Source organism: Hippocampus guttulatus, chromosome 8 (genome assembly GCF_054856545.1).
Source record: "Hippocampus guttulatus isolate MCC_2025c chromosome 8, RoL_Hgut_1.0, whole genome shotgun sequence".
NCBI lineage: Eukaryota > Metazoa > Chordata > Actinopteri > Syngnathiformes > Syngnathidae > Hippocampus > Hippocampus guttulatus.
Window position 1 is genome coordinate 14,563,678 of NC_141268.1, and position 17,578 is coordinate 14,581,255.

At 42.1% G+C, this 17,578-nt stretch overlaps 1 protein-coding gene and 1 long non-coding RNA gene across 3 annotated transcripts; one reads left to right on the top strand and one right to left on the bottom strand.

The window, feature by feature from the left end:
- The first annotated feature begins 3,144 nt into the window (after positions 1–3,144).
- Positions 3,145–17,492, top strand: prkcda (protein kinase C, delta a). 2 transcript variants are annotated; one of them, XM_086117365.1, is made up of 18 exons: positions 3,145–3,307; positions 7,911–8,041; positions 8,149–8,348; positions 8,425–8,491; positions 9,728–9,884; positions 10,196–10,227; positions 10,576–10,661; positions 11,115–11,244; positions 11,333–11,433; positions 11,856–11,955; positions 12,083–12,213; positions 12,350–12,523; positions 12,597–12,688; positions 14,843–14,905; positions 15,145–15,283; positions 15,961–16,149; positions 16,287–16,415; positions 16,532–17,492. In XM_086117365.1, exons 2-18 carry the CDS (start codon positions 7,933–7,935, stop codon positions 16,688–16,690), a joined length of 2,058 nt encoding a protein of 685 aa, XP_085973491.1. In that variant the 5' UTR covers positions 3,145–3,307; positions 7,911–7,932; the 3' UTR covers positions 16,691–17,492. The 2 variants fall into 2 exon arrangements, with proteins under 2 accessions (XP_085973491.1, XP_085973492.1); XM_086117366.1 differs by lacking the exon at positions 3,145–3,307 and having other exon boundaries at positions 8,124–8,348.
- LOC147201341 (uncharacterized) lies at positions 5,921–7,964 on the bottom strand. Its single transcript, XR_015101575.1, has 2 exons — positions 7,870–7,964; positions 5,921–7,191 (listed from the first exon to the last, which is right to left on the bottom strand). It is a non-coding gene; the product is annotated as an uncharacterized LOC147201341 (long non-coding RNA).
- Positions 17,493–17,578: the final 86 nt, after the last annotated feature.

Consider the following 17,578-nt stretch of genomic DNA (forward strand, 5'->3'; position numbering starts at 1 on the left):
ATCACAGAAAATGTTTGTCGCTTGGGAAATTATAAGGAATTAGGGCCTAATTGTTGGGGTTGTCAATTGGTTCGTGTGTGGCAGCTGCCTATGATGTCTTGGCAAGAAATAGACGATAGTGGGAGAGCGTTTTATTTATGGACAAGAAAAGATCTTCTAGCCACAGAGCCAAATCGACCTCCTCCTCGTTAGGCTTAAGCCACTGTGTGATGTGTTCTGTGCATTTGTGTGTATACGCTGCGGCCTTGTCTATTGCCAAAAGCTCATCCACCGCCCCCATAGGCATTATAGGTATTCCTTCAACAGTATGCACTTGCTTGCCACAGCATGTAGTATGGACACCTACAAATTCAAATGAGTTCCAATGCAAAGCCGTGAGCAGTATTCTTTATTTAGAATGACAGCAATACTCGGTCTTGATTGAGACTCATGCAGTGGGAAAGAAACATTTGTAGAATGCCTGTCATATTGCTAAATAAGGCACTTAAAATATTTGTTTTATTAGAAACTGCAACCACAATCATATATGTTATGCTGTAAATGCATTACTGTACACCCTCTCTGTCAATCTCAAACCAAAGTTTCCGATTGTGCCGGTGTACCGAATGTTGTGGCTGGGTAGTCAGCAAGTGTAACAAAACACAGTTTGCTGATGGACTCATTCCTACAACACACCATACTACTAGTCATCATATTAATACTAAATCTAATACCAATACTACTATGATTATTTATTGTAATTCTAATTCAAATGCTAATTCTGAGACTTTTACTCATTTTATTGTTAATTTTAATACTGATTCCATTACCACCACCACCACTACTCCTACTTGTTTATTGAACAATTTGTCCCACACTGGGGAAATTTACAGTCTACAGCAGCAAGATAGTGGGTAGAAAGAAGAAAAAAAAAAACACAGTTCAATTAAGTGCAATATAAATACAAAATGGATAAGTCGCAGTGCTATTTACAATTGTTTTCCACATCATTTACTGTAATAATAATATATTGTTCAATAAACAAGTAGGAGTAGTGGTGGTGGTGGTAATGGAATCAGTATTAAAATTAACAATAAAATGAGTAAAAGTCTCAGAATTAGTATTTACTCATTACTATAATAATAACTATTGTAATTCTAAAACTTACACTAATATTGACTCCAATACTAATAGCACTAATACAAATTCTGATACTAATATGAATACTAATATTGTACTAATTATGATGCTAATGCTAAAACTAACGCTTATTGTAATACTAACACTGATTCCAAGACTAATTTTAATGCTAGTACTAATTCTAAAACGAATACCAAGACCATTTCGAATACTAACGTTATCTGTAATACGTTCAAATATAAATACAAAAAGAAATCTCAATTTTACAGTCAGGAATACTACTTCAACTACTACTACTAATACTCTTACTCCTACTATTAGTACTTCTACGACTACTACTACTTATCCTAGCAGTAGGCACTAATAATACAATCCTCGTGATACTATACGAACATAAACAGCATAAAGTACGACAACTGCTTCTACTGCTGCTACAACAACTACTAGTATTACCACTACTACTACTACTACTACAACTATCACTGTTAAGACCACTAATTGACTACGAATACTAAATGAATATCAATACTTTACTGCAGATTAAAAAGAAACAAGATGATGCAATACAAAACACAAACTTTTTTATTTCATTGTGTTAAATCCAGTTTGCTGTATTCCTTATCAGAAAAAAATAGTCAACCGTACACACACTAACTCGTTGGAGCGCGCGCCCGCGCTGACGTGCGTGTGTCAGGTAGACGTCACCATGGTGCGGGAGGGCGTCGGGAGCGCGCTCGCGCCGCGCCACACTTCCTCAATAGTGATGGGAATTCCGGTTCCTTTTAGAGAGCCGGCTCTTTTGGCTCGGCTCCCTAAAAAGAGCCGGCTCTTTCGGCTCCCAAATGGCTCCTCAGTTTTTTTGTTGCTTAAATTAATTTACTACCAAAAATAACGTAATATTATGCGTAAAATGAATTACTAATGCAAAAAATAGACAGTATATCAAATATTTATTATTTATATGGCTTTATGTATATTCTTCTGAACATACTCAACATGGAGTACAACATGGAGTGCTACAAAAATAAAAACAAAGTACAAAGACCCATATCAAAACAAGGTCAACAAAAAGTTCCAATCTCTGAATGTGTATATTTATAAGCTTTTAACTATTTACAGTAAAACAACATAAGTAAGCTTTGAATACCACACAACAAATTATAAGTTAAAATTTGTAAAACAAAAAGAAGAAAGCAGCACCCAGGTAAACGTTTTTTCGCGAAGATTGGCATGAAGAAAAACCAAGTGCCTCAGCTTTGAGGGGTTGATCCTGTTTCTCCTCTCTGTTAATATTTGCCCTGTTTTGGAGAAGATTCTCTCTGAGGGGACAGATGTTGCGACAACACACAGCCAACACAAAATGGCTGAAAATCACTTGCAATCATAATACCCAGTTCCTCGTCAATTTTGTTCTGTTTTGCTGGTTTATAGCTTTTTGCATAAAGTGGCTCATAGAGCTCTGGGTTGTACATCTAGGCAGTTGTGACATTGCAGGAGCAGCAACAGTTGCAGACACACTAGCGCCTTCATTAATAGCTGGTTCCCTTGCTTGTCTTTTCTCTTCAAATTGTACTGATGGGTGGACTTTTCTGATGTGCCTGTGCAGGTTATTTGTGGAGCCTGATCGATGGGATATTTTAACCTTGCACAGTCTACACGCTGCCTTTGAACTATCAATTAAATTGAAATGAGTCCAAATTTCACTGCGTTTCCTATCCATTTTCTCACCTTTCCGCTTTCCACCGTGTTGTTTTTTTCGCTCACTAACTCTCTCGTCTCCTCGTTTGTCTTGTTTGCGTGCTGCTCAGTGTGCTGCTGTGTCTCTTCTCTAACCCCTCCCCCTTCTCTAAACTGCAGGTGTGCGCGCGTGTGTGTGTGTGTGTGTGTGTGTGTGTGTGTGTGTGTGTGTGTGTGTGTGTGTGTGTAAAACCCTCCCCTTCCTCTTCTACCACGGATCTTGACCAATCACGTGCGGCTTTAACCGAAGGGGGGAAAAAAACAGGAGAAAAAAAAAGTCGGCTCCTATTCGGACCGGCTCTAAGAGCCGGCTCGTTCGCGAACGACACATCACTATTCCTCAATTGAGTGTATCACCGAGTGGAAAAAAAAGGAGGAGACTCGAAAGAAAAGAGAGAACAACTTTGCTCCGTGAGTCGATGAAGGTACAACGGACAGTTTGCTGGACGAGGTGAGTCAGTTCTTGACGACCTTTTGTCTGTCGTTTTTGGGGGGTTTTTTTGGTCGCTTTTCGTGCTTGTATAACGTGTGTGTAAAACGTCCCTCATGGAGACTTTAGTGGCACATCTTCATTTGTCACTCATTTAAACTCTGCGAAAGGTCTAATGTTAGCTAGCTTCACACCTGAGCGGCGACGCCATGCGTCGATGCATGAAAGTTATAGTTGCCCCAGCCTTCGTTTATTCACAGACTTACTTGCTTGCAAAGTAAGGTCCGTGGATGCGGTGGAATATGTGAGCTGTCACATCGTCTTTGACTCAACCGGGTAGAGTACGGAAAAAAAAACTTCGCCAAACAAACCGAACAAACCGGCCGCCAACTTTTGCCATTTGTCTTCTTAAAACTTAACCGTGTTCTCTATTTAATTATGATGTACTGTTTTTTATGGACCTGCTTCGTCAGATGCAATTGAGTTGCTTTGCATTCCGCTCATTCCACTTTATTATAAAGTAGTGGTAATGCTTGCAACGCCCATTGTTTCTGTGTTACAGGGAACAAAAGTAACAGTCCAGATTAATGCTTTGAAGCATCTTCTTGACGACATGCTTCAAAATTGTACACTAAAACAGTATTTCAAAAACCACTTTCTTCACCGTGAGACACTATGCCAATGATTTAGACAGCAGTGATTCCCAACTCAAGCACATATTTTAAGTTAAATCTCACCGCACACCACCAAACCAATACTGTATAGTCACAAAAGTGGATATACGTGTCAATTATATACTTTCTGCTATCGGATACAAGATAGTTTTTTTGTTCTGTCTGTCCCTCTACTAAGTCACTGGCATAGATAGATGAAAAAAAGATTCTTCACTTTTTGCGGGTGTTTCGTTCCACGAGCCCCTACGTTAAGTGAATTCCAGCAAAACAGGATATTGTTTGATTCACATCTCTATTAAGGGATTACATACTCCCCTCACACAGTTTCCACACTTCTAAGTACTTGTTTCGCTGCACTTAATGAAGAATAAATACCAGCGCGGTAAACCCTTGGACTTCTGGCGGGAAGTTCTTCTTCTTCATCTTCCATTAAGAAAATTTAGAAGAAAAACGGTAATCCTGGGAACTATATTTTGGTTTCCATAGCAAGGGTTTACTGCGGCAAAACACACTTTAACCCACTAGGATTGAAACTTTGCCGACAATGCCACGTGGAATTCTGTTTAAGTCAAGCAGTTTTAATCTAAAAAGAAAAACTTTCAAGTAGACCTTTCGTCTTCCTTGCATGCTATGGGGTGCAGAGCATGCTCTACTCACGTCAATTCCTCAACGCAGCCTATAACTAGCTCGTGCTTTAACATTTGACTTTCCTCCTGCGTGATGCATCGGGCTCCAATACCCCATTTTTGGGGGGACTCCGAATAACCAAATGGCACATTTGAATGGCGTTCTGAGTTTCTGAACGGTCTGAGTGAAGTAGTGCGCTCAGTGTGTATTTCCGAAACACGCCCATGATCAGGGAACCGGGGTTTTGGAAGCAAAAGGCGCTAATATTCACGGTCTTGGTTTTTATAAAACAAATTCCCCCTAGGAAAAAAATGGGACTGTTTCAACGGCGAAGAAAGATAAATAGCAAGACAACCTACAAAATAAAGAGGTTAAAAACACAATATGAAGTTTATGATCACAAATGTAAACCACACGATGGAGTGAAGCCACGATAACTGAACCGCGGTGTAGCGAGGGAACACTGTACATTATTTGTCATAAATAAATATACATTTCTGACCAGTTCAGTGAAATTTGACCATTTCCCACAGCGCACCTAAAGAGCTGGGCGGGCACAATAACGTGCCGCGGCACACACGTTGAAACTGACTGGTATACTGTAGTGACAGGCAACTCTGAAACACACCAATACAAAACGAGCACACTTGCAAGGAGACTCCAGTTTCGTGACATCACTCATTAGGCCACACCCCTAAAAAAGACTCTTATCCAACAGGTGAATGAATACAAAGGTCCCCAAGGTACAAACACAATGGCTGTTTGTAATCAGAATTGTTTGTAATTCGAGGCACATCAAATTTCAATCTATAATTGTCGTTTAAGATCATTTAAAAAAATACTAGAGTGTAATGCACTACTTTTTTTTTTTTTTTAGGATAATGCAAAAAGTCATCTGTGTTTGCAGCATCTCGTCCTGCTTCCCCTCTCCTCCTCCCCCGTTAAGCGCTGAGAAGTAGAAAAAATAGTTCAACGGAGGAAATTAACCTCAGAGTCGGCCGTTTACTCAACCCTGCAAGCAGCCGATCATATTGTGCCCTGCTTAAAAGTCCTCTGAAGGAAAAAAAAAAAGAGAGAGCTTATTATGGATGACGGCCAGCATTAGCGTTTATTGAAACTTTGACTTTTTCCAAACTTTTTGTCCTGTAGTAATTTGTTTCACTTTACAACAGCGATGAAAATCAACAAAATTGGCCAATTTTTTTTTCCGCATTCAGTTCAGCAAAAACTAAGCAAAATGTGCTTGCTTTAAGCTGTTTATTAGTCACCCCTGTAAAATATGCATCGTTTTTGTGTATGGAAAGAGCGTGACCCGGACAAGTGCACTACAGAGGACTGTTAAATTCTTTATTAAGCCTCCGGGGCCCCACACAATAAACAATAGGGCAAGTGTGGGATTAGTGAAGTGAGGCTAATAACTATAAATCCTCCCTTAAAGTAGTGGTCCCCCGCATTTTTTGTGTCACGGAGCAGTTGAGACAAGCACATGCTGTTTGCGGATATGTATGTACATACAGTATATTAGTTTGAACCATACATCCTCCCTCGAAACTCCAATTTTTTTGACTTTTGGGACTTTGGACATGGAGGTAGCATTTCCTGCAGATTTGCCGGCCTCCGTTTCATGAGCTTTCCCTCTTCTGCATCCCAAATGGGACTGCAGACGCTATTTGAGTAAAACCAGCACGTTTCAGGATCCGCTGTACAACGTTGCATGAATTCTGTTTGACAGCCAATCACCTTCAGAGGATGTATACACTCGGTTCTGAAAGAACGGTTGTAGTCGAGTCGGCTTTGAGATGCTGCCGCTGCTCACTTGATTGTACTCTCAAAGTGTGCCCCAAAAAAGATTTCCCCCATTATGACGCAGTGGGAAGCGTTAACGCAACACAGGTAACGCTATGTTTTTCTTGTTGCCATCAAATTTTCAACGTGTTCAGAATTTCTTTGCAAAGCAGTGCGGGGGGTACTTGGGAGTATTTTTGTCAGCGGTACTTGTGTTTGAGAACCCATTGCCTAACGCCACGCTCCATGAATGCATTTGCACTGGTCAGAGCTGTTCTTTTTGTTGTTACTGTAAAACCTGTTGGCTAAGGTTGTCTGTGCAATGATGAAGAAAGCGTCCTTGCCAGCAACCACACGTTTGTGTCATTCAGTGAAGACATGATTGGAAGGAGGCACAGAATGGTGGTAAGCTGGTGAGGGCATGTGCTTTCAGAGAAAGGCGCACACCTTCTAAATTTAACCCAGGGGAACAAATCAAAAATGTGCATGCTGGACAAATCAATCTGGACTGCCCTCTGTCACTTAGCACAGTGTATGTATTGATTATATTTAAAAAAAAAAAAAAACTGTAGCCACAGTTCATGACTGACTTTCCACCCACCCCCAAACACACACAAGCCCACACTCTTGCCTTTCTGATGACTGATTTTCTTCCCGGTTCGCCTTTCTGTGCTTTACTCTGCTGGTCCCAGTGTGGGCGGTTACGGGTTGAGGAATTGCCGAGCTTCCTGTGGCGCGCCGAATGCTTGTTTTGGAGTCGGGACATGTCGAGGCTCGCTTTGTCGCGGCAGGCATGTCCTCCATCTTTGCTGCTCCTCCCTTTGACAGAAAACAGAAGTGTGTGTGTGTGAAGCCGTAGAAGTCAAGAACGATGGCATATTTGACAGAGCTCATGATAAAGCTGCATCGACTTGTATTGTACTCACCCCTGCCAGTTCTGAAACGTGTGCATACATTGACGGGCTGTTTGTTGGCTGACAATGATCATTTTCACTGCTAGCATAGTTTCCCTCCATAAAGGATGCATTTGAGTCCTTTTTTTTAAGGTGTTGATTTTGATTTCATCGATTAGAATCGATCGAAAGTCATGAGCGCGAACCATTACAGTGGAGACTCCAATGCCAAAGTCCTCGAATGCCGTGGAATTTGAGCAAAAGGCACCCATTTGACATTTGAAAAAGCTCACGTCTCACCACAAAATGTCACAAAGAGTGTGAATACTGAAATCATGATGATTTCTTCTCGAGTTACTCACACATGGGTCGTTCAGTTCAACACGCTGAGCTGATATACTCGCGAGAAGCCTTCACCCTTCAGATGTACGAAAGGCAACAGGGGGCTACACATCGAACGCCTTTGTTGTAATAAATTAAATCAAGTTGGAAATTTTATGGCATCACCCCTGATTTATTACCCATGGCACATCTGGGGGCCACGGCACCCTTTGGTTGGGAGTGACCAGTCAAGGAAGTGGCGAGTAATTGGTGTGCGTATTACCCTTGGGTAACACTCCATTGATCGTCTGTTTTTGGCCACAGCTGACTTTGGGGACTTTTCACCATGCCTCCTTTCTTGAGGATTGCCTTCAACTCGTTCGACCTGGGTGCCCTGCTCCCTCCGGCGGACCCCCCTTTTTGTGCAATCAAGCTGAAGGAGGCCTTGACAACAGGTGAGGAAAATCAATTCACTTGAAGATGTCAGTGCTTTACCCTCACCAACTACTTGACTCTTACTACAAAAGCTCTTTTTAGCATCCTCCCTTCCTTTTTCCCCCAGAACGAGGTAAGACTCTAGTTCAGCGGAAACCCACCATGTATCCAGCCTGGAAGTCCAGTTTTGACGCACACATCTACGAGGGCCGTGTGGTTGAAGTGCTCTTGATGAAGACGGCCGAGGAGCCCCTGGCTGAAGTCACGGTCGGCGTGTCCGTGCTTGCCGAACGCTGCAAGAAAGCCAACGGGCGTGCTGAATTCTGGGTAGAACACCTCAGTTGGTTCTGTGTACTAAGCTTCTGCAAAAGCTTTCTTTTTACGTGCGGGTTTGTGTGTTCAGGTGGATCTTCAGCCTTCCGGGAAAGTGATGATGGCAGTGCAGTACTTTCTAGAGGGGTTGGAGTCTGGTAAAAAAAAAAAAGACAAAAAATCACAGTCTTAATATCCATGCATATTTTGATAGCACTCACAAGGGTATCAGGTGAGCTGCAACCTATCCGAGTTGAGTTTGGGCAAGAGGCAGGATACACCCCGGACTGCTTGCCAGCTAATCGCAGTGCACAAACAACCATTCACACTCATTTTCACACCTCAGGGCAATTTCGTCTCCAAGGAAATTCCAATGTGCTGTCAGTACTCACATACTTTCGTTTCATTTATTTATTTACCAGAGAGGTATACACTTATGCTGCTGTAAACCTAATAATAATAATAAGTATTGTGATCATGATGATTATGATTTAGTTTTCTTATCTTAGTTTCCGTTTGTTTTGGTTTGTAAATGTATCATGAAACAATATTTCAGGACCCTAAACCTGTGACTAAAGCGCCGTAAACTGCACCTGAACTTCGTGAAAGTACTCTGATAGTTTCATCCATCCATACGTTTTTGATACCGCTAATCCTGTTGCGTGCTATGGGAAGCTGGAGCCTATCCCAGCTGACTTTGGGGGGGGGGGGGGGGAAGGTAAATACAGTAAGACCGTATGACCCAGTCAGTCGCCTGGCACATATTGAGACAGACAGCCGGTCACGCTCACATTCACACCATCACTGAAAGGGAAGTGAAGCCACACTGCTTTCACCGAAGTCATCTGACTATACCACTAACATCACCGTTGACCCTGATTTTTGTATGTTGAGTTCATAGTTAACTTGCAGAATAATGCAATAATGTCAGTGGTTTGTATTCTTTTATTTCTTCTCTTAGAAGTAGAGTTTTAATCAAAACAGGCTATCAACTTCCAAAGTGCTGAAGTACTGTAAACACAACAATTGAATTTTTGCACCACGCAATATGCACTACTTTTTGTCATGGGGTTTTTTGTGTTGTAACTCTGTACTGAGTGTTACAAAAGGAAGACCAGAAAGCTCTCAAAAGATATCGCGAGGCTTGCATGTACTCATGAGAGACCCTCTGGACTTTACAAGTGTCTGATTGAGAAAATAGGTTTTCAGAGCAACAGAGAAAAGTGGGTGAATGCTTTTTTTTTTCCCACTGCTAACTTGAGCATTATCAAATGTTGATCACTCTTTTATAGGAAAACAATGACATAATCAAACCTGTCCAAGAAATTAAGAGATTCAAGTCATCGATTACGATCAAGGCGACATGCCTGCGAAATGAACTTTGTCCCTGACAGAGAGCAAACAAGCTGCAAAAGAAGAAGAGGCCCCCACCCTCAACCGTCGACGAGGCGCAATCAAGCAGGCAAAGATCCACTTCATCAAGAACCACGAGTTTATCGCCACCTTCTTCAGGCAGCCCACATTCTGCTCTGTGTGCCGAGATTTTGTCTGGTTAGTTCAGCCTACTTTCTGGTGCTATAAACAAACCTTCAGGGGAATTAAAGGGAAACCTTGAAACCAAGTCGATTGCTTCTCAGTCCACTGACACCAGCAAGGGACAAAATAGTTTTGAAACTCCTTTTGGTCTCGCTCAGCAGGAAGTTGAGGCAAAAAGGAAACACGGTTACACAAATAATGACCGGCGTACGAAAGCTACTCATGACCTCAAACGAAGAATCAAATCAGCAAAAAAAAAATTCAAATTGGTGGTGTTTAAAAAAAAAAAAAAAAAGATGACAATTGTTTTTCTTTACCTCTCACAGGGGACTCAACAAGCAAGGCTACAAATGCAGACGTAAGTGAACACTTTACAGTCCCTTGATATTTGTAGTGACTTAAGTGTTTTCAAAGCTTTTTTTTGACATCCCGTCATTTGGAAGAGAAAAAAAAAAGTCCCCCCCAGCCGATGTGATGCTTGTAGCGTTGATAACTGCTGTGTATGTGTAATGTGTACGTATAAGGGCTTATGTGTGTCATGGAATGCCTATTGTCAGAGGACCAAAAAACAAAAGTGCAAGAAATCCTTGACATTCCTGTAATTCCACCACACTGGTGGGGGCGTGCAACACAGTTTAAGAAACACAGATTTAAAATCAGAAGATGACCTTATGTTTCATGACAAATATGACTCTCTTTTTATCAGAATGCAACGCGGCCATCCACAAGAAATGCATCGACAAAATCATCGGCAGATGCACTGGCACTGCCGCAAACAGTCGAGATACCGTGGTACGTAACGCATCTTTCTGCAGTAGATAATAGAGCCCAATCAACATTTTCCCACTTGTTTTGAGTGCGTAAATGTCTGAAAGAGAATGAGCAAGTGGGTTCATATTGAATTATGTGGGTTGTCAGGTCAGAGTTTTGGAAGGCAGGGTCCACAACTTGTAGGGTCATCAATATCCGAGGATAAAGATGTTCAAAGACCAAGTGAGATAGATAAGAAGCCAAATGGAAACAATCGAACACACCTAGCCGCACAGTGGAGAGCGCAAGACGGGATTAGGTTCGATGACACGCCACAGGCAGAGCGAAATGTGGAAGAAACAGTTTGCGCTCTACGCAGGCGTTCAGAAAGGTGCTAAAATGATGAGGCGCATTTGCAAAGCTGTCAGGCCGCTTCTGAGCATTCCTCTGGCCCGGCTCACTAATGGAGAAGACGAATCCCGTTTGTTGCCGCAGTTCCAGAAGGAGCGCTTCAACATCGATATGCCGCATCGCTTCAAGAGCCACAACTACATGAGTCCCACCTTCTGCGACCACTGTGGGAGTATGCTGTGGGGTCTTGTCAAACAGGGCCTGAAGTGTGAAGGTACAACACAGACACACACCACCGTGACCCCCCCGCGCATCATTTTGAACTGGAATTATTTTTCTGAGCCACTTTGCTGTGTTTGAAGATTGTTCCATGAACGTTCACCACAAGTGTCATCATAAAGTGGCCAACCTTTGCGGCATCAACCAGAAACTATTAGCGGAAGCACTTACACAAGTCAGCCAGGTGAGTTGCTGCAGATCTAACGTCTAAATGCTTCTATGGGTAAGGGTTAGAAGTCTAAATCCGATAGCGTGACGCACTGTAAAAGCAAACATCATTATTTCAGGACACTCTACATATATAATCATATACATTACATGTATAGTTGACTCTGCAAAATCAATGGAGTGCTAATAGCCATTAGAGCACGCAAACTCGCTTGCAGTCTTTTCAAATGTGACGGACGACTCGCTGTCAATTCTACATAAGCAGTGAAACTTAGTCTAATCCCGACAGCTCAAGTCTCACAGAGCTCCAAACATTCAGTTGACTTTTAAACTGCCTTAATATTAAATTGACCTGTCCTTGATAACGTAAGCTATATTTTTGTATGGTTGCTTTGCAAAATGTGTCATTTTAATGTCTTTCTTCCCTTTTCCACTCAGAAATCCTTCACCCGCCGCTCTGATCCGAACCTTGATCAAAACCTCTCTGATATTGGAATCTACGATGAAGTTAATAAGCTATCTGAACTGGATATCAATGGTCAGTGAGTGTTTGCGTGTCCGAAAATGTCACTAGTACTTGCAATACGAGATTCCGTTTGGAGTAATAATACATTGTGACGTCTCTATGCGTGAATGCTTTTATTTTGTTTTTATTTTTTTTTTAGAGTCAACTCATTATAGCAGAATATGGGATGGCTCGAGCCCGCGGCCTCAGACTCGTCTGACACACCTTACTCGCATTAACGTGGACGACTTTGTCTTCCATAAAGTCCTGGGGAAAGGCAGCTTCGGCAAGGTGAACAACAGTCACACAAACACCGTGCGAGGCTCGCCTCGCACTGGAGACCTCATACAATTTTGACGGTGGATCGTAACGTTTTCGCGCGCTTGTAAAATTGGACTGGAATAAATAAGCATCGTCTCTGTGTCAGGTTCTCTTGGCAGAATTGAAAGGTCGGGAGGAGTACTTTGCCGTGAAGGCCCTGAAGAAAGACGTGGTGCTGATGGATGACGACGTGGAGTGCACGATGGTGGAGAAGAGAGTCTTAGCTTTAGCCTGGGATAACCCTTTCCTCACACACCTTTATTCCACCTTCCAGACGAAGGTAAGCTTCCCTTCACTCGAACCGTGTCATCATTGCTCAGTGACGAATACTAAAAGATCTTTTTTGACGACAGGAGCATCTGTTCTTTGTGATGGAGTATTTGAATGGAGGAGACCTCATGTTTCATATTCAGGAAAAAGGACGATTTGATCTTGTCAGAGCCACGTAAGAAAAAGAAACCAAACTCCTTTTTCATTCGTCGGCACGCACGCATGCACACACACGATGAAAGATGGAATGGAAAGCAGACACTAGTCAAATAGAGCTGTTTATTCTGTCTGTAGACCTACCTTTGTCTCCCATGCTTTATGGGACTTTTTCTTTTTCCTTCTTTTGTTTTAAACTTTGACTTGACTGTATCTTGCTGGGCTGAGGCTTGGCTGGCGTCCTTCGGTTGGTGCTCACGAGTACAATGACCTTGTAAGGGACTGAGCTCGCCTCAGTGCCTGTATACTGTTTGTCGGAGCTATCCGTTACCACCACCCACCTCTCTCTCCTCGCCGCCGTGGCGTTCCCTTCAGCAAACTTATAATGACGCTGGCACAATGGTGACAAAGTGTGGGGTCGGGGGGGGGGTCTGAAACTGAACCAGCCAACTGACCTTTCTAAAATGCTCATTGACAAAGACGGAGCTTAAAGCTAAGTAGGTCTTGAACACACAACAGTGGCACACTAAGTGATACTCTATCCCCACTACCTGTACAACGTAGGATGGAAAAACAAAAACAAAACACACACACACATCTACCTTGGCAGAGCAAGTTTGCCCAGGTAATGTGTATGTTTGTGCGTGAGGATAAACGCAAAAGAACACTGTAAAAATATCTACAACTAACAGCAGATAGAATTACAATGCCGGCCATAATTTGCGAGCAGGAGATGATAATTGTGTTCTTACGACACTGAGTCCTCCAAAGTCTTAACAGCTTCACTCCTGTCACGCTGGAAAATAATGTCAAGTGAATTTGTTTGTTGTGGACTCCCAACTGTTGCTGTCATACAACGTAAATGAACGGTACAGGTTGTGTTTTAAGTTGCATTTTTAATCATTGTAATTGTCATGCAAGTATGGTATGAACAAAAGTCAAACACATAAAAACTAAGCTATCATATCAATTGAGGCATCATGAAAAAAAACAAAAAGCAAGAAAAATCAAACTCAAACTGATCAATGATAGCAAGTATTATGCCTGCATACATTCATCTGCTTTCCATTAAATCATATGCACTCCGAAAATGTAAATAAGCATCAGGCTCAGTGTGTGCTCAAACTGTCGCGGCCGAGTGTAATGTATCGTCTCCATTCGCTGATGCGATATTTTTCTTTCGGCCGTGACTGGACTGCTCGCTGAGTTTCAAGTGGCCTCTCACTCTGCAGAAGGCGCCGTTCTAACCAAAGCACCCCAGTTAGTGTAGAGGACAAGCAACCTCATGCAGCGCAAATGAAATTGATTTACAAGCAGATTCACATCAGCAATTGTTGGACTTGACTTCAAGGCTGTTGTAAAACAAGAGGACTTGAATTTGAAGTTTAACGACTTGATTTAGTCGCTAAGGAAAAGTCAAGGGATGTAATTTATTATTTTGTTGCGCTGCTTGTATTGTACTGAGCAGCCAAATCCTTTCCCGCATGGCACGTTCCGTCCACTTCTATGGTTATCGTACATTTTTTCCTCTTTGCCATCACAAGTCATCTTTTGTGGTGGCATCGCCAAAAACTCAAACCTGAATACTTTCGACTTTTGCTCACATGTCAAGTTAAGACTCCTGAGGCATATTTTTTTTTCAGCAAAATTTGGTTGAAGTAGTGTAAAAAACGTTTTTGGGAGGCGAAGGAACCATGTGTTAATTCTGAAAGATTTACTTCTGAAGCAACTAAGCTTATCTAGACCCTATAGAAATAAATCAAATAAAAATTAAAGCCCACCAATCGACCCAAATTAAGCACTTTTGTTTTTGCAGCCTTTGCGATTTGAAAACAACATTCTACTACATTGAGATGTTTATTTGAATTAATTGTTAAGCCCGGCCGTTGCCCCCCCCCCCCCCCCCCCTTCTCCGCGCAGTCACCTATCGAGCCCGACACAGATGACAAACGAAGCGGATCTCTCGAGACACTCAACTCTTTTCGGCTCAGTGCCACGCTAGGCTTTCACGTGAAGCAGCATTATTCGACCGCCGACTACTCCATACAAATGTCCTCCTCAATAATTCACGCCCACGCTGAAAAGAGCCCCCCCTTGTAGACGCCAGCGTTCGACTTCCCGCTTTTTGCACATTGCTGACATCTGTCTGTCCCCTCCATCTCTTCCATTACAGGTTTTACTCGTCTGAGATCATTTGCGGCCTTCAGTTCTTGCATTCCAAAGGGATCATTTACAGGTCAGCAAGTTAACCGAAGTGTGTCATTTTTAAATACATTGCGTAATTTTGTAACCAGTAACAAGTTGCAAGTGTGAGGTGAAAATGAACATCTCTGTTCGCACTTGGTGATAAAACTTCAATGCTTCACTTGCATGTGCACTATCAAGCATTAAGTGGAACCGAGGATGTTCCAGGGTCATGTTAGGACAATCTGTTTACATGTTAAAAAAAAAGTTGCTTTGTTTTTGTTCTTGCAGAGATCTAAAGCTAGACAACGTGATGCTGACTCATGAGGGACACATCAAAATCGCTGACTTTGGCATGTGCAAGGAGAACGTTTTTGGAGAGAACCGGGCCACGACTTTCTGCGGTACACCTGACTACATAGCTCCCGAGGTACTTTGCTCTCGATGCTGTCATGTTGAGTGCAGCTCAAACGTCAGCGTATGTAACTGGGAGTTGAAGTTTTATTGCTGTTAAAATTGCGCAAGGAAGGAAACCAGATACAGGAACTGCACAGATGTATATCATTTCCCTTAAGACTTCAAATTGTATAGAAGATCACTGCACTAATGCGACAACCACTGGCACATGTACCAAATACACATCCATGGACTCTTAAAGTCTGCAAATTGTAAGGCATTCATTTTCAACATTGAAGAGAGCATACAAACTCCACACAAGATGGCTGAACCGTGAACCTCACAACTGTGAACACAATAAATGTTTTGCGTTTGAGCATTCTTATGTCAGTCTTATTAGAGTAGTGGGAACTAAAAAAAAAAAAAGTCTACCGCAGAAGGGTCTGCGTGTGGGGCAGATGTGGATAGTATGACTAGGCCTTGACATGCTTGTCATAAACACGCGGCTGAGTGTATCAAATCCCACAGGGATATCGATATGATGTATACCAAAATGCACTGGTGGTAAAATTCTCACCTGAGAGTTTCATTCCCAGCCAATGCACTTTTTATTTTCTTTATTTCAAAAAAATATTTGCTACTGTATGCCTTAACTTTCAAACTGTATTTTCCCTGTGAGGAGGTGTAAAAGCATGTTTTGGTTATTCCTAGATCTTGCTGGGCCAGAAATACTCTTTCTCAGTGGACTGGTGGTCCTTTGGCGTGTTGCTGTACGAAATGCTCGTGGGACAATCGCCGTTCCATGGAGATGATGAGGATGAGCTGTTTGAGTCCATCCGCATGGACACCCCTCACTATCCCCGCTGGATCAACAAGGAGGCCAAGGAGCTGCTGGAGCGGGTCTGTACCACCTCAACTATGACGACGAGACATCCCAGAGCAGCCTTTCCTCCTTACCGAAGCTCTATTGAGGATCCTGTATTCAGCCTCCATTTTGTTTTTAATCATAGACATGTTCTCATTTTGTTTCCCTCCAGTTATTTGAAAGAGATCCCACACGCAGGCTTACAATTCTGGGTAATATCCGTTTACACTCCTTCTTCAAGTCCATTGACTGGCAGGCCTTGGAGAACAGGGAAGTGGAGCCACCCTTCAAGCCCAAAGTGGTATGGCACGCAGACATGCGCACACCATTTGAGAAACCCTATTGACAGCTGCAGATTTTTTTCTTTAAGATGTGTTGTATTGGTTGTTCATGCAAGATATTTGATGATAATTACAGAGAGCACCGAACGACTGCAGCAACTTTGATCGTGAGTTCCTGAGCGAGAAGCCTCGCCTGTCCCACAGTGACAAGAACTTCATAGATTCCATGGACCAGTCTGCATTTGCTGGCTTTTCTTTCATGAACCCCAAGATGGAGCTCCTCTTAGAGAAGTAACTCCTGAATGAACAGTGAGACTGAGTTTACGCACCTCGTGTTTAGGTGCAGTTCACTTATTGTGTCACATGGTTAAACCTGCCAAATAGCTGGGCCACCACCAGAATTTGCGGCACCTAATTTTAAGCACAAATTATTCTCCTTGGGTACAAGTAGATATTTTTTAGAACATTTGGAGGCACTGTGTTTATTAAGCGTGATGTGTTTGTGTGCATGCGTCTAGTTATTGTGTAGCCTGTAAGAAATAATACAGTAATGCCTGTAAGAAATAATAATGGTGGTAGGTTGAAAACTCTTAACATTCCAATTTGTGTCACTACTGCCATCTTGTGTCAGCAATTCTTGCTTTAATGTACAGTACATAGATCTCAAATCAATCTTGTTGTATTCATCTTGAATTTTAGATTATAATAATTATTGTTTGAACACGGAATTGCCCCACCAGTCTTCCAGAGCAGGGGTGGGGAGCATAAGACAGAGCATTTGATCTGGTATGACATACCGTTTTCTAAAAATAAATAAAACCACCAAGGAGGTGTTATTAAAAAAATACTTGAACATTAATGTTATGAATGTAAAAGAGTAAACATTTGCTTAATCTCACCTGGTACTTTCAATTCACGTGAGCATAAAATAAATGAATGTAGCTCGACTTCAAACATCGGTTGTTGCAAGTAGCTGAAATTGTGTATATAGATAGTGTATATTGGTGTAGCATGTATATTGGTACGCTGTGTGTTTTTTTTTTTACTGTCCATCTTTTACGTCTAATTAAAAAAACCATCAACCCCTCCAAAACACATCTCAGTTTCTGTGTCTTTGTAACTTTTCCGAAACGAATTATTATAAATTACAATCTACATATGTTGCGTTCTCTCTATAAATAGT

Bases quoted from the DNA above. Each gene is read 5' to 3' on its own strand.
- prkcda (XM_086117365.1), top strand. From the start codon at position 7,933: ATGCCTCCTTTCTTGAGGATTGCCTTCAACTCGTTCGACCTGGGTGCC. The intron at 11,956-12,082 runs GTCAGTGAGTGT...TTTTTTTTTTAG, and splicing joins ATCTGAACTGGATATCAATG to AGTCAACTCATTATAGCAGA. The intron at 12,214-12,349 runs GTGAACAACAGT...TCTCTGTGTCAG, and splicing joins GGAAAGGCAGCTTCGGCAAG to GTTCTCTTGGCAGAATTGAA.